This window comes from Mobula birostris, chromosome 6, assembly GCF_030028105.1.
Source record: "Mobula birostris isolate sMobBir1 chromosome 6, sMobBir1.hap1, whole genome shotgun sequence".
Lineage (NCBI taxonomy): Eukaryota > Metazoa > Chordata > Chondrichthyes > Myliobatiformes > Myliobatidae > Mobula > Mobula birostris.
Window position 1 is genome coordinate 67,874,111 of NC_092375.1, and position 17,412 is coordinate 67,891,522.

The window sequence follows — 17,412 nt, forward strand, 5'->3', positions numbered from 1 at the left end:
ATAATTTGATATTTGTTTAAAATTACCATCAGCTTTATTTGCATAGAAAAGTGCACATATTCGTATCAAAACAACAAAGAAAGCAAAATCTCAAATTTTTAATATTCTTATTTGTCTGTCTCTTTGCCCTTTTGCTCAATCCTTATTTCACTCTATTAGCTATCTTTAGTCATTATATCTCCTGTAATCTAACTTACTTTAAAACCTTATGCATCTAAAATAGTCTTCCATCTATTGCTTACAACAAATGTTCATCTGAATGTTCGCACCATCTGGCTCATTTCTAAAATATCCAATTTCATCTGATTCCAACATGAGCTAGATTAGAGTGCTAAATTGGGAGGATCAAAAGTCCAAACACTTCAATATCCTTACTGAACCATTTACTGATATCAACCTCATTAGTAATTTATGCACAAACATATTTAATGAAGAGGGCATACTTCGAGAAAATCTGGCCTAGATCTCCCAAGCTTTTAGAACACTATTCTCCTATGTGTTTTGTTGATCAAAGTTTCTTAAAAATTAGGAGAATGTGCAACACTTTGAAGCTGATTTCTACAGAATCTATAAATGATCAATACCTTGTCTGATTAAAAAAAGACAAAAATACTTCAATGTCTGAACTTTCAAGTTCTTTTTATCAGTAATCATTAACAGAGAGATGAAAACCTCAAGGAATAGGATATCCAGCAGATGGAAATCATTAGGAGAAGTTTTCTCCCACCCTCTTCAGATTCCACATCATCCAGTTGTCAGTCATTTATTTATACACTCACACTCTTAGACCTCAAACCTCCATCTTTCCAAATATCTGCCTATTTAATTTTGCAACCACCGGACATAGAACAGGAAATTAACCATTGGGAAAAGTCAGAACTAACCAATTATAGCAGTTTTTAAATACATAATCAAGAAAAAAAAGCTAACTGCATTTCCATTTTTAGAAACAGGAAAATGAAGTCCAATGTCAGAACACAACTTTCTGTGCCACATCAAGTCAGTGATAATAACTTCTGGATTTCTATATTTGTATACATTTGCAGGAAATCCTTGCATTCCGCTCAGCAACAAACAAGAGAAAATCTGCAGATGCTGGAAATCCAAGCAACACACAAAATGCTGGAGGAACTCAGCAGGCCAGGCAGCATCTATGGAAAAGAGTACAGTCAACGTTTCAGCCCGAAACATCAACTATACTCTTTTCCACAGCTGTTGCCTGGTCTGCTGAGTTCATCCAGCATTTTGTGATTCCACTCAGTAACATAGAGTAATAATGCAACCTTGTGCCGCTCTGCAGAAAATATTCAAATCCAGAAATGATCACTAGATGAGCATAAGATTCAGAAACATTAAAGTTAACGTTATTTGTTTTTTATTTCCTATCACAAGATGCCATAAGAATACTTGCAAGTCTCTTTTTTTTGCCCAGTTTCTGTTCTAGATCACTTAGGATGTACAAAGCCCAGCTGATGTTCTACATCACTCCGGATGTACAAATTTTATATGTAACTACTGTCTTAAACCAACGAGGTTACCTAGTGATAATAAATTGCTTTTCCACATAGAAGTAAGCGAGATAGTTTGTCTTGGTGATAAATAGTTCAGCATTTTTAATATTTTTTGTGATAGTCCACAATTAACCAGAATCACTTGTAATATTTTGAAAAAGTAGGACTTCAATTTGTAATACCGATGTTATGTTTAGCATAACTCTCTGCTTGTTATTCAGAGATTGACATGAGTAGAAAGCATAAAGTCTACCATCGACTAAATAAATATATATTAATTAACTGCAAAAAATGCACAATAAATTTGTAGTGAACACAACACATCTTTAAGATTTTTGTTGGGTTATTGTGTGTGGAGACTGTATTCAACAGTATTCACAAAAAGCATAGACCAAAGACAGCAGTAGCGAAATAAATGAACTTTCATACCAGTACATTGTAATAATTATGTCTAAAGACACAAGAGCAATTTTGAGAATAGAATTATATTTCAGTGTTAAAAATTTTTGTAAAATTTTTGGGAATATTTGAACTTTGCTATATTAAGTGATTGCCCCTTGCCAACCACACATATTAGGCCTGACCCCATTAATTCCAAAGGATATTGTTCAGCTGCAGACAAGAAAACGGAAAGGCTGCTCATATTTAAAATATTTTGGTTCAGTTTAATATTTGCAATTAGTTAACATAATTATTCTTTAACTATTTTAGTTTAGATTAATGCTAGGGTTACTTGATTTGAAGTGGTTTAAAATATCAATGAATCTGATTGTAATTGAGTGCAAATTAATTTGATATGGAACTGGAACTATTGTAAGTTGAATTCTAACAACATTCATATCATCTGTATGTAGCATTTTACACATGATTAAAAGTGTAAACTTTTATTTTGTAAACTTTATATAGTACTTACCTGTACAGCACAGGTTACGCAAAGCCGCTGCTCAGGTGGAGCTGGAACAGTATTAATCTCTAAGTAAAACCAGACTCTATATAATTTATTCTTCTTTGCTGTAGATGAAAGATGAAAAAAACTATTTTCATGAATAATATTTTAACCCTATTAATCCTATTAACACCATTACTCCACAACAAGTTTTGAAACAAACTCCAATAGATTCTATCTAATAATTTTGGATATTCAAAACCAAAAAATATTATTGTAATGGAGTTTAAATGTTTATGAACACATACAGTATATTAATCATAACTCAATATAATTGATACAGTGGAAACTATCTATTCCATAATTTGATGGTTGCAATAAGTTAGGTAGTTGAATGACCCAGATCTGCTTGAACGGGAAACAAGAGGAAGATTTTTGAAGCTACACTTTAAGATGTATAGGTTGCAAATTTAATAACAAATTCATATCCCAAATATTTTAAGTTCCTTCTGCCATTGGCCTCCTCAAGGGTGGCCTTGCCGACAATCCTCAACGATTATGTTGGACATGACCTTTCAAATACTGACCTTGTCTGACCTCATTAATTTAAATGGGTTTTGCAAGGCAAAGGAGAAGGAAGGAGAAGGAAGCAAAAGGGTGGATTCCTGCTTTATTTTAATTATTCAGGTTTAATGTTAATAAAGATTTATGAGCATATGTTAATGATTTAGAGGAATACATTTTCTTAAAAATTATTCAATAGTTTTTATTACTGCCAAAGTTTGGACTGAAGTTTTGCCAAACATCAAAACTGGCAGCCCATTACAAATACAGCTTTTGCATGCAAAGTCAGTATTTTCAGGCCAGTTGCACCTTAAATGAACTTGAGAAGATGTGGTGGGTCTTGTTATTTCATTGTTGCACTATATGTAATGATGGTCAATTTAGATATGTTGTCTCCTATGAACTGGATATATCTGGAAACCTTATCAGGTGGATATCAGGGATAAAGGTAAAAAATGTAACCACTTCCAGTTTAGGTCTTCAGCGCTAAAATTTGGATAATGTTGGATCCCTTGCTTTTCAAGTGTTGAGTGCTTTCAGCTATTTCTTGATGAGATATTGAGTTAATCAAATTACAAATTGGCAATTGCAGAAATGAAACCTCGGGATAGGGTGAAGAAAGATCACTCACTCAGGTCTTCTACTGAAAGAAATTGTGAATGTTTAAGCTTTTTGTTCTTACACTCTGACTTAGCTATTGTTTACACCCGGTAACATTCATGAGGCTACTCCATGGTCTAGAACTAGATATGGATTGCAGATTTTGATGGATCGTTTCAATGTAGGTTGAAAGTGAGAGAAAAGAAACAGGGGATTATAGGCCAGTAATTTAATATAAATTTTGGGGAATTTGCTGTAATCTGAAATTAACGATAGAGCAACTGAACATTTTGGAAATTTACAGTTCATCAGAGAGAGTTCTATCTGCCAAAAGCAGAATTTCCCTATGGTCAACCAATTTAATTCCTATCCCTATTCCTGTTTCGACATGTCGGTCAATTGTCTCCTTTTCTGCCATGATGGGGCCACTCTTAGGTGGAGAGCTAACATCTTGTATTCTATCTAGGCAGCCTCCAAGCTGAATATTCATTTCTCCTTCTAGTGTTTTTTTTTCTTTCTCCTCACCCTTCCCTCTTCTTCTAGTCCCCACTTTGGCCCTTTACCTCTTTTCATCACCTGCCTATCACTTCTCTCTGGTGTCCCACCTTCTTCCCTTTCTCCCATGGTCCACTCTCCTCTTTCATCAGATTCCTTTTCCTCCAGCCTTTAACCTTTCCCACCCACCTGGCTTCACCTATCACCTTCTAGCTTGTTCTCCTTCCCAACCCCTCCCTACCTTTTCATTCTGGTACCTTTCTCCTTTCTTTCCAATCCTGAAGAAGGTTCTCAGCCCGAAACATCCATAGATGCTGCCTGACCTACCGAATTCCTTTAGCATTTTGTATTTGTTGCTCAATATTGTTCAACTATGCTCTAAAAAGACTAAATCTGTAAATTAATTAGAAGCTAGACAGAAAACAGCCTTGGAGAATGAACTGGGAAATATCCTCAAAATGGGAGCAATAGATGTTGTCAAGAAGATATTTGTAAATGAAAAATTTCACATTTCTCCAAAGATTGTACATGATCTCATTATAATTTTGTGGTTGCCATAAGTAGATGTAAAAAAGCATAGACGTGAAGATTCTTGTATTTAAAGTGATAATCACCCTAGTTTAAAAACGTCACCTATTTTGATCTGTAACACAATTTTAAAAATCACTTTTTATTTCCATTTGTGAAATTGCCAATTCATACTATTAGCCCTCCAGGAAATCACCAAATGACCATACAATTAAATTCATGCATACTTATTGCTGATTTTATTGATATAAAAATGGACATGAACAGGCCAGCTGGTCCATTTAACTAGTTTCATCCTGGAAACTACAACATCTGCAAATCGTCACATCATTTTCCTCATGGTACAAATTTATGATTTCCTTGCTTGCTGCATAATGTTTGCAGGGAGAAATAATAATGGTGTATTAAATTAACAAATGCATTTTTAAATGAGAAGCTTCCCAGGGTGGGAATATGTTGTGCTTTGTAAGGGTTCCCTAATAAATCCAACACTTTTTCTCTCATTTTCATGAATTTACGTATCTAGACAAAATATGTTTAAGAACAAATTGTTTGTTTAAAAAAGAAATCAATACTTTGAAATAGATGGGGAAGGTGATTTTAATTCAGCTAAGTGTGAGGGGTAATTGTGACATGTTGTATTTTGCGAATGGTAGAGTTATTGGAAGTGTTGTATAACAGAGGACTAAAGAATACAAGTGTAAGTAGACAGGGTGGTGAAAAAGTCTTTTGGCATGCTGACCTTCATTTGTCAGGGCAATGTGCAGAGAAGATGAAATATTATGCTGCAGTTGTACAAGATGTTGTTGAGGCCACACTTGGAGTACAGTATTGTATTCAGTTTGGTCACCCTGCTGTAGGAAATAATCCATTCAGCTGGAGAGAATGCAGAAAAGATTTGAGTGACTGAGTTATATAAAGAGATTGAGCAGTCTAGGACTATATTCATTGGAACATGCAAGAATGAAGGGTTATCTTAAAGAGGTGTATAAAATCATGAGGGGCATTAATCAGGAAAATTCCCAGGTTTGAAGAATCAGTCATTAGAGGACATAGATATAGAGTGAGAGGGAAGAGACTTCACAGGAACCAGAAGGGCAATCTTTTCACCCAGAGTGCTGAGGCAGGTACATTAACAACGTTTAAAAGAAACTTGGAAAGATACATGAATCAAAAAAGTTTAGAAGGATATGGGCCAAGTGCAAATGGGACTAATTTAGATTGGAATTTTGGTTAGCAGAGATCAGTTTGGCCGTCTGGGTAGCCACCAACCTGATGGCATGAACATCGATTTCTCGAACTTCTGGTAATGCCCCTCCCCCTTCACCATTCCCCATCCCCTTCTCCCTCTCTCACCTTACCTCCCTGCCTGCCCATTGCCTCCCTCTGGTGCTGCTCCCCCCTTTCCTTTCTTCCATGACCTTCTATCCTCTCCTATTATATTCCCCCTTCTAAAGCCCAGTATCTCTTTCACCAATAAACTTCCCAGCTCTTTACTTCACCCCTCCCCCACCCTTAAATCTACTCCTCATCTTTTTTTTCTCCAGTCCTGCTGCAGGGTCACAGCCCGAAATGACAACTGCACTTTTTTTTTCCCATAGATGCTGCCTGGCCTGCTGAGTTCCTCCAGCATTGTGTATGTGTTGCTTGGCCAATGATGAAACTATTTCCATGCTGTATGACTGCGATTTAATGACTATGCTGAAAAGCATGGTGTGAAAATTGCAATTATTGGAAGATATACAAATTCAGAAATAAGAATGAAGTATCATGCTGTGAAAAAACTCTTCACTCTTATGCCAGCAAATACAGAAGATCCTCCCCAATTAGCTGTTACTGGGGAGCAACATTGAGGATGTATCTACACCTCAAGGACTGCAATATTTTACGAAAGCAGCTCACTATGGCCTTCAAGGTCAGCTACAGATGGGCCATTAAATGCCAGTTCAGTCTGTGAGCTCCACATCCTTTGAGTGGATATAAAAAAAACAGAGGGGAGAAGTTCACAAGGATGTGATGTAACGAAACTGCTATTCAAAAACTATTAGAAAATTTAATTAACAAAAGTAAAATTACAAAATGTAATTCACCTACCAATAATTACATAATTAATAATAAATAAATAATATTAATAATGTAAATTAGTTTATTCTTCTCCCTTGCGGTTGTTTTCCCTGCTGTTCCTGCACTGAGTCTAATTTGAAGCAGGTTTAATAGGCAGATATAGTGTCCAAAACTACAACATATTCTAGAAATTGCTGATCAAAACAGCCAACAAGTTCAGTGCCTCTGCATTCAAACAAAAGTCCCAGACACAGATACTTGTAGCTTGGCATAGATCTGCCAGCATTTCTCAGATGTCCTTTCCTAAAAATTGAGAACGCACCAGTGCATTTCATGAGAAATAGATGTCCTCAGTTCTTCCACCTCTTACATGAGGAAATATTTTCTGCTCTCTTGAAAGAGTAAGGTCAATATAGAAGAGTGCTCAAGCAGTCACAGGTATTCTACACTGGTCTAAAAATGTGGGGAAAATCAGTAAGGGAATTGGATTGCAGACATGATGGGCCTTCTATTGTCAAAGGCAAAATGGAAATGTGGAAAGGATTTCAGAGTTTTTGGTGGCCTGTAGAACTGTTTAACATTCTAACACATTTATTAAAAGACTTCAGTGGATATTAATTAACAATAATGGCTAACTTATCGCTCCCCGTATTTCAGGAACCTCCAGCAAACATTAGGCAACAAAATTCCTCACTATTGCCCATTTGCTGACTTTGGGTATTTCTTTTATAACTAGCTCAGTTTTACATTACATTCTGTTGCTTCACATTTAATTATTTTAAACTATGCCGCAAGCCAGTTTAAATAGTTTTCTGTTCTGCTCTAGCCAACAAAACTAATGGAATAGGAAGAAATACTCCATGTAGCAAACTTCTCAGTTCTATCTGTACAGCATTAAGTAGAAATTGAAACCAATAGAACTTTGTTTTGCAAGTGAATATCCAGCCTCACTTAGTTGGCTGGGAGATGTAAATATTTTTAATTCGAGCACTGTGCACTGACTTGATTTTGAACTTGATGGCCTTTGAATCATATCTGGTCAGGGGTTCAGCAATCAAAACAATACTTGAAGTGCCTGTGGCAACACAACTATTCTAACAATTCCTTATTTCACTCATTTTCAAAATGTAATGTATACAAACCAATTTTTGAGCACTTGGTTTTCGCACTAAATGGGCTGGGAATGTGCCTTCAAGCAGGAGGAATTAAAAATTCCTCTGCTTTTTAAACAGTGCCACACCCACATATTTTTCCACAGTTACTTGAAAAAGATAAACTATAAGACCATAAGACATAGAAGCAGAATTAGGCCATATAGCCCACTGTGTCCTCTCCGCCATTCTATCATGACTGATTTATTGTTCCATTCAACCCTATTCTCCTGCCTTCTCCCTGCAATCTTTAACATCCTTATTAATTAGAACCTATCAAAGTCCACTTTAAATATACCCAATGACTTGGCCTCCACAGCCATCTGCAGCAATGAATTTCAAGGATACGCCACCTTCTGGCTAAAGAAACTCCACCTCATCTCTGTTCTAAAGCAACGTCATTGTATTCTGAGGCTGTGCTCTTCAGTCCTAGACTTCCCCACGATGGGCAAGATTTCCATGTCCACTCCATCCATACTCTATCCACACTCTTTCAATATTCAATAGGTTTCAATGAGGTGCCCACTCATTATTCTAAACTCCAGCAAGTACAGGCCTAGAACGCTCCTCATAAGTTACCCCTTCCATTCTAGGATCATTCTCATAAACCTTCTCTGAATCCTCCCCAATGCCAGCACATCCCTTCTTAGATAAGGGACTCAGCCTTCAAGTTAACCTTAACAAATCCTGCACTAGGATTCCCAAGTCTATTTGCACCTCTGATTTTTGAATTTTAAGATAGTGTACACCGTTATTTCTTGTACCAAAGTGCATGATCATATGCCTCTCCTCACTGTATTCCATCTGCCACTTCTTTGCCCATTTTCCTAATCTATCCGTCTTTCTTCAGACTCCAAGCTTCCTCAGCACTACCTACCCCTCAACCTATCTTTGTATTGTCTGCAAACTTGGCTACAAAGCCGTCAATTCCATTATCCAGATCATTGACATGTAACATGGAAGAAAGTGATCCCAACACCAGTCCCTGAAGAACACCATTATTATGTAGCATAAATAATTTTGTCAAAAACAAAGCAAGTAGTATGCAACAGGTTTAAGTTACTAATTGATGAAAGCAGACCAGAGTTTGTATCTCCAGTTATTTCGTATGTCATTGATGTCACATTTGTTACTGACTGTTCACCACTAGGCTTTTCCACTGAGCTACTGCAGTCAGGCAGCTGGTCCTGTTGCAGAGTTTCACCTTCAGCCACAAATGAAATTACACCTGAAACAAAGAGAGAATAGATCCTCTGTCAACTGGAGTCATTGGGTAAAATTATTCCATAGTGTATTGATTAAATCATAGAAACATACAGCACAGAAACAGGCCCTTCAGGTCCATCTTGTCCATACCAACTATGAGGCCTATCAATGCTAATCCCATTTGCCGGCATTGGGCCTGTTTCTCTCAATGCTTTTCCTGTCTTTTAAACATTATAATTGAATCTGCTTCCATCACCTCCCCTGGCAGCATGTTCTAGATATTCAACCCCTCTGAGTGGAAAAACTCACACCTTTATCTCTTAAATTGCACCCCTTTCACTTAAATGTGTGCAATCTAGCTATGGGAAAAAAAAGATTCTTTCTGTCTGTCATATCCAGGCCCGCTCCTCATAATTTTATGAACTTCTTAGCCCTTTAGGTTTCAGTAAGAATAAACCAGCCTATCCTTATAACTACATCCCTTCATTCCCGGCAACATCCTAGTGAATCTCTATGAACGTTTTCCATTGCTACCACATCCTTTTTGATTCTGGGTGATCAAATTGGTGCACAATGCTGTAAGTGCAGACTAACCAATATTTTGTACAAATGCGACATGGCACCCATATGTATTGTTTCTTAAAGTTACTATTTAAGTGAAGACTCCAATTTTTGGTGCATTAATCAAGTATTCACATTGTGCTCTGTACAAAATTGGAAAAACAAAAACAGATTGGGTGACCATTTGCAGCATATCCACAAGGGTGATCTTGAGTTTCCAGTAGTCCGTCACTTTAAAATTCCATCCCATTCTCACTTTGATCTCTCTCTCTTGGACTCTCATACTGTCCCAACAAAGACAGATTTAAATTCAAGGAAGATCATCACATCTTCCAACTCAAGACTTCATGGTGAAATCAGAAATTTCAAATAAATTGCATTTCGCATTTGAATCAGTATTGGCCAGTAGATCATCAACCTGATACATTACCTCACTTCTTCTCTCTCCATCTGAGTTGTGTTTTTGCAGCATTCTGTTTTTATTTTAAATTTCTAGCTTTTTAAAATGTGCTTCTCGTGTACACTGTAATTTAAAATTCCAGTTTTTCTTTTTTTTCTTTTTTTATCTTCTCTGTTTTTATTAATCTCCTACTTACATTTTTTTCAGGAATATCTTCCATGTTTATATCCTCCATCATTCTCTCATGGTCAATCACAGACCACAACAGCTTATTTCATGCAGTCTCTCTTAGCCACCCCATCACACCTATGATCATTCTACCCCTCCCCTTTCTGCAGCTTAAATATGTCTAATTTCTAATTTTTTTCAGCCCTGATAAAAAAAATTCCAGCTTGAAATGTTAATTCAGTTTCTCACTTCAGAAATAATTTCACAGTCTGTTTGTATCAAATCTTTGTTTTTCATCTCTAAGCTGACTTTTGATCTGTATTTAAGAGAGAACATTTCTCCAAGAAAAGATTATCAAAGCAAAATTCAGTCTTCTGAAGTGTGTTTCATTAATGAGATCAATATCCAGCAGCAGGAAGTTAAATAAAATTGATTTCACCTAAAGAGCTGGCTGGAACAAGGACACTAAAAACAGCTGTTGATGATGGCTCCCCCACTGGGGGCAGACAGAACAATTCAATGATCAATGAACTATTTTACAGTATCATGCTTAATGGATATCCAAGGAACTTTTCTTAAGACATAGATTTTAAGGGGGTTAAGTTTTACACTGAAAGAAATTCCTCTTTAAGGAGTAGTGCTGAAAGATTTACTGTGTCATCGAGATGAAACAAATACAAGAATGTTAAACAATAATGTCTTAAGAAACCTTAGCCACCAGGAACAGCTACTGGAAATTGTATCATATGTTGTGCTTAATTTTCAAACTTATTTTTTTTTCAAATAAGCTGAACTGTGCTACTGTCTTCAATGTCCCTGTGTGTTTAATATCCCTCTCTCACCTACCATCCAATTCAAATGAAACTTTATTTTGTTATTTCTTAAACTTGGGTCATTTTTACATTTACTTAACTTTTAATTTACTTGCATTGTCTCACAGAGCTAAACTTTTTACCTTACCCATGAAGGTAAAAGACTCAGATTTTACTTCATATATTTTCTTGGTTTAGCATAACCAGGTAACTAGTATTCTGACATTGACTTATTCTTTGCACTGGATAACATAAGTGACTACAAAAAAATTCACTACTCATCCACAATGAAAATTAAAGAAATAACACTTATACAGTATATGCCTGCATACTTTAATGTGTACATAATTCACATTACATTAATGTTTAAATAATTTTCTTTTCATTTTATAAGAGTGGGTAGAGAATGCACTGTGTGCAGTATAGAGAAAGTATTGGTGTAAGGCTTGAAGTGAATCTATCGAGACTCATGGAGCCAAGCCAACACCAAAATAATTTCAGTGCACTTTGGTAGCTGCAGAATGGGCAAGCATGAAGAGAATGTCAAATAGAGGCTTCAAGTAGAAATATTAAAAGTTAAATGCTGTGACACAAGAAGATTGTTCATAGTTAAATTCAATTAACTTAAATTAAAGAACAAGTAGAAAGATAGAAAGTACTGTATCCATAAGTGAATGCATGCATAATCGAAATCTGGAGGCGAGATCCTTTATTCAGATGGAGAATCAAAGTGGTCCAAGTAAAAAGATATGCATTGTGCATGACCCACATAGTTTAGATCAGTTACTTCTGCTTTCTATCATTCAACCATCTCCAGAACAAAATCTCCCATTTTTCCTTTGAAACTTTGGCTTTAAACTTGTCGTGCTTCTTACACATTATTTCATCAAAATCATATTGAAATGTTAAATAAGCTGCATTCACATGCAATACATTCACTTGATAACTTCCCTTAAAGTTAAAATAAATTATTCAAATCTTTTCTATTTGCTTAATTGGTAACCATACCTGTAAAGTTTCCTCGCTTCCATGGTAAAACATTGATCTCATAGGGAACAGTTTGTCCGGCCTTTAATGTAACAAATGGTTCTCCACTCACTATTAACATGTCTGAAATAACCTGGAAACATATTTTCATCCATTTTTGTAAAATAAGGCAAGCTCGTTCATGTAGGTAATTATATTTTAACAATTATTAACTTTTGTAAACAGTTGTAATACAACCGCAATTTATTGGCAAGTCTTGCCACAGCTCCAATAGATCATTGAAAAGCTGCAACAAATTGGATACTTATGTATGCAGTTCATTACTTGTGGGTACACTCAACAGTATAAAGTCAAGTATTTACAAAGTAACATACAGTACACCTATATTGGCAAAGCAATAACAAGATAGCCTCAGGGCCAATTTCAATTTTAACCTTCTTGCAACCCATATGTTCCTGCAACATCAAGTACTAATTTGATGCCCAGTCTTCAATTAAATAAAAGCAAAACTAAGAGTCTCAAATGTATTATTATGATCCCTAAACTGAATCTCTGGCTCAATCGCCAGGAAAGCTGTTTGAAATACATGGGATTATCAGAGCAACTGGGGTTCCATGAATATAATAAAACTTTCTTTGCATCTTGTATGTGCTATTTTACAAAAAAAGAATCAAAACAAAAACTGTAGATTTGGGAAATCTGAAAGAAAGGAAGGAAGAAACTGGAAACATTGAACAGACTGGGCAGTATCGATGGAGAAAATCAACACTTCAGATCAGCAATCCTTCATCAAAGCTTTCATTAGACCTGAACTTTTGAGTCAGCTTCTCTTTGCCTAACCTGCTGAATGCTTCTAACATTGTCTGTTTTGTACCAAAATATAGACAGATGCTTTGCTTACCCACCAATGACATCTTTTAAAGTGCAGAATATCAACATGTGAAACACATTTACAAACACTGTATCATTTCCCCCTTTCTATTAAGAGTAATTCACATATCCACACCACTCAAATACTTAAGTTTTCTTCTCAGAGGATATCAAGCTTAATGTGGTCAAGTCTAAACATCTCACCTTACATGTTAACTTAGTCTGAGTGTAATTGGGAACCATTATGACCTTCTTTGTAATCTGTTTTACTTGGCAGTCTATCACAATATGATCCATTGATGCTGGCATTTTGCCTATCCCTTTGAGGTTGAAGATGCGCTCAGTACCATCTGTTAGGTTTGCCAGGACAAGTTTACCCTGTGAGAAAGGAAGAAGTGCAAGAGAAATTGTCAGACAAAAAGATCCTCTTTCGCTGTTGAGCTTTTACTCCTTTTGTATACAATCGAATATTTCAGTGTATTGGGTAACTATTTCCAAACAAAATGTAAAATGCTTGGCAAAATTAACAAAGTTGATGAAAGCAACTAAAATAATCTGTTATTACATAATCTATATAACTTGAAGGGTGCATAGGTTTCTGTAATAAACAAGGAATATGGAGTACTAAACAAAATATAATGGCAGTTGAAGTTTAGAAATTAGTTTTCTAATCTGATTACATAACAGCCTACCAAGTAAAGCAAAATAATAGATTTAATTTCCTTAACATGGCATTAAATGGAAATAAAATGTTGTAATCAGTGTTACATTAGGTGAAGCAAAGCAACCAAACCAAAAATACATTCAGTGGCCACTTTATTAAGTACAGGAGTGGAACTCAATGTGGTCTTCTACTGCTGTAGCTCATCCACTTCAAGGTTCAACATGTGGTGCATTCAGAGATGCTCTTCTGCACACAACTGTTGTAAAGTGTGCTTACTTGAGTTACTGTTGCCATCCTGTCAGCTTGAATCAGTCTGAGCTGCCATTAGGTTCGGATATGGCCCAAGTGCGGAGTGAGAGACACTGAAGTAGGTTGATAGTTCATAGACATTAATGCAAACAGTGTTAAAGGGGAAAGAAAACAATAAACACTAGGCCAAACAGGGCCACTAACTAAAACTCTGAAATGGAAAAAAACGAAGCAAACACTGCGGCTGAAAGAACAACTAAAATATAAATCGACTACCGCTAGTCTTCAGAGTCAGTTGACTCGACAGTCCAATTTCTCAGGCAAGGCTGAATGCAAACAGGCAGCAAAGCGTTGCTGTGCTGTGTCTCAAAGCACTACGACGACAAGTATGGAGTTAAGTACTATCACAATGAAATAATAATTAGCTGACACGTGCATATTCACAATTGCAATTGCCATACCATCTATAAATACTATCTATAAATTTGTTGACGATACAACCATTGTTGGTAGAATCTCAGGTGGTGACGAGAGGGCGTACAGGAGTGAGATATGCCAACTAGTGGAATGGTGCCACTGCAATAACCTGGCACTCAATGTCAGTAAGACAAAAGAGCTGATTGCGGACTTCAGGAAGGGTAAGCCGAAGGAACACATACCAATCCTCATAGAGGGATTAGAAGTGGAGAGAGTGAGCAGCTTCAAGTTCCTGGGTGTCAAGATCTCTGAGGGTCTAATCTGGTCCTAACATATCAATGTAGTTATAAAGAAGGCAAGACAGCGGCGAGACATTATCAGGAGTTTGAAGAGATTTGGCATGTCAACAAATACACTCAAAAGCTTCTATAGTTGCACCGTGGAGAGCATGCAGATAGGCTGCATCACTCTCTAGCATGGAGGGTTACTGTACAGGACCGAAAGAAGCTGCAGAATGTTGTAAATCTAGTCAGCTCCATCTTGGGTACGAGACTACAAAGCACCCAGGACATCTTTAGGGAGCGGAGTCTCAAAAAGGCAGCGTCCATTATTAAGGACCTCCAGCATGCAGGTCATGCCCTTTTCTCACTGTTACCATCAGGTAGGAGGCACAGAAGCCTGAAGGCACACACTCAGTGATCAGGAACAGCTTCTTCCCCTCTGCCATTATTATTATTATTATGTTTTATTTTATTTTTTTCTCTGCTAGATTATGTATTGTATTGAACTGCTGCTGCTAAGTTAACAAATTTCACGTCACATGCCAGTGATAATAAACCTGATTCTGATTCTGATTTACTACGCTGCTGAAGCCATGGATGTGACACGAGTATTCTCCTCTGATTTCACTCATTAACAAAACATTTTCTCCCACAGAACTGCTGCTCACTAGATACATTTTTTTTGTTTTTTCACAGCATCCTTTGTAAAATCTAGAGACTGTTCTGCATGAAAAATCACAGGGGGTGATCAGTGTCTGAAATAACTCAACCCACCCCATCTGGCACCAACAATTATTGCATGGTAAAAGTGACTTAGATCACACTTCTTCCCCATTCTGATGTTTGGTCTGAAGAGCAAATGAACCTCTTGACTATGTCTACATTCTTTTATATATTAAGTTGCTGCCACATGATTGGCTGATTCAATAATTGCATTAATAAGCAGCTGTATAGGGTTAACTAATAAAGTGGCCTCAGAGTGTATGTTCCCTAGTTTTTCATTTACACAGGTTTATTTTTGTATTCTACACAACACTGCCACATGGATATCAGTGAGGAAGGTTATAAAGGCCATGTTTGTTCTTTCATCCAAAAATAAACATGATTTTCCTCTTGACTACATCCAAATGTTTCTTAAATAATCATTGAATCTTTGTCACCTCTCACCAGTCCAGAGTTCTATTCCATATGTTCACCAATCTGTGGGGAGAAAGTATTTTCTGGATGCAGCCCTTAAAATTACCTTCAATTTATTTGAAACATTATATGATGTTGGCATAGTTTTGGACCAAATTTGTTTTCTCTATTATTTCTATCTATCTATACCTTATAGAGAATAGCTTCTTAGTTACCACCTTTTAAGAGAGAACATCACATGTTTTCATCTTGGGATACTAGAGATTGAGCTTGTGGTTCTGTTGCACTACCTCCAGAGCTTTTTGACCATTGGCACTAAATCCATTTTCACATATTAGTTCCCTATCCTTCTATATTTTGCATATTAACTCCCCACCTTTCTATATTTTGCATGTTCAAGTGTTGTCTAAGTATCTCTTAAATATAGTAGAAATATGGAAACATAGAAAACCTGCAGCACAATACAGGCCCATCGGACCACAATGCTGTGCCGAAAATGTACTTACTTTAGAAATTACTTAGGGTTACACATAACCCTCTATTTTTCTAAGCTCCATGTACCTATCCAGAAGTCTCTTAAAAGACCCTATCGTATCCACCTCCACCGCCGCCACTGGCAGCCTATTCCATGCACTCACCACTCTCTGCTTAAAAAACTTACCCCTGACATCTCCTCTGTACCTACTTCCAAGCACCTTAAAACTGTGCCCTCTCATGTAAGCCATTTCAGCCCTGGGAAAAAGTCTCTGACTATCCGCACGATCAATGCCTTTCATCATGTTATACACCTCTATCAGGTCACCTCTCATCCTCGGTCGCTCCAAGGAGAAAAGGCCAAGTTCACTCAACCTATTCTCCCCAATCCAGGCAACATCCTTGTAAATCTCCTCTGCACCCTTTCCACAGTTTTCACATCCTTCCTGCAGTGAGATGACCAGAACTGAGCACAGTACTCCAAGTGGAGTCTGACCAGAGTCCTATATAGCTGTAACATTACCTCTCGGCTCTTAAACTCAATCCCATGGTTGATGAAGGCCAGTGCACCGTATGCCTTCTTAACCACAGAGTCAACCTGCGCAGCAGCTTTGAGCGTCCGATGGACTCGGACCCCAAGATCCCCCTGATCCGCCACACTGCCAAGCATCTTACCATTAATACTATATTCTGCAATCATATTTGACCTACCAAAATGAACCACCTCACACTTATCTGGGTTGAACTCCATCTGCCACTTCTCAGCCCAGTTTTGTGTCCTGTTGATGTCCCACTGCAACCTCTGAAAGCCTTCCACACTATCCACAACATCCCCAACCTTTGTGTCATAGCAAATTTACTAACCCATCCCTCCACTTCCTCATACAGGTAATTTATAAAAATCACGAAGAGAAGGGGTCCCAGACAGATCCCTGAGGCACACCACTGGCCACAACCTCCACGCAGAATATGACCCATCTACAACCACTCGTTCCCTTCTGTGGACAAGCCAATTCTGGATCCACAAAGCAAAGTCCCCATGGATCCCATGCCTCCTTACTTTCTCAATAAGCCTTGCATGGGGTACCTTATCAAATGCCTTGCTGAAATTCATATACACTACATCTACTGCTCTACCTTCATCAATGTGTTTAGTCACATCCTCAAAAAATTCAATCAGGCTCGTAAGGCATGACCTGCCTTTGACAAAGCCATGCTGACTATTCCTAATCATATTATGCCTCTCCAAATGTTCATAAATCCTGCCCCTCAAGATCTTTTCCATCAACTTACCAACCACCATCTCTACTACCTTTCTTGAATAAGGGAACAACATCTGCAACCCTTCAATCCTCTGGAACCTCTCCCGGCCCCATTGATAATGCAA

The 17,412-nt window shown here is 37.2% G+C and overlaps 1 protein-coding gene across 1 annotated transcript in view; it reads right to left on the reverse strand.

Annotated features, from left to right (window-relative positions):
* The window catches only part of LOC140199082 (cilia- and flagella-associated protein 47-like), a 697,686-nt gene that overhangs the window by 231,336 nt on the left and 448,938 nt on the right, over window positions 1–17,412 (reverse strand). Inside the window, exons 48-51 of the mRNA XM_072260570.1 lie at window positions 13,008–13,181; window positions 11,955–12,066; window positions 8,881–9,027; window positions 2,425–2,522 (exon numbers count right to left, since the gene is read on the reverse strand). Coding sequence (XP_072116671.1) covers window positions 2,425–2,522; window positions 8,881–9,027; window positions 11,955–12,066; window positions 13,008–13,181 — 531 coding nt within the window. The remainder of the gene's footprint in view (window positions 1–2,424; window positions 2,523–8,880; window positions 9,028–11,954; window positions 12,067–13,007; window positions 13,182–17,412) is intronic.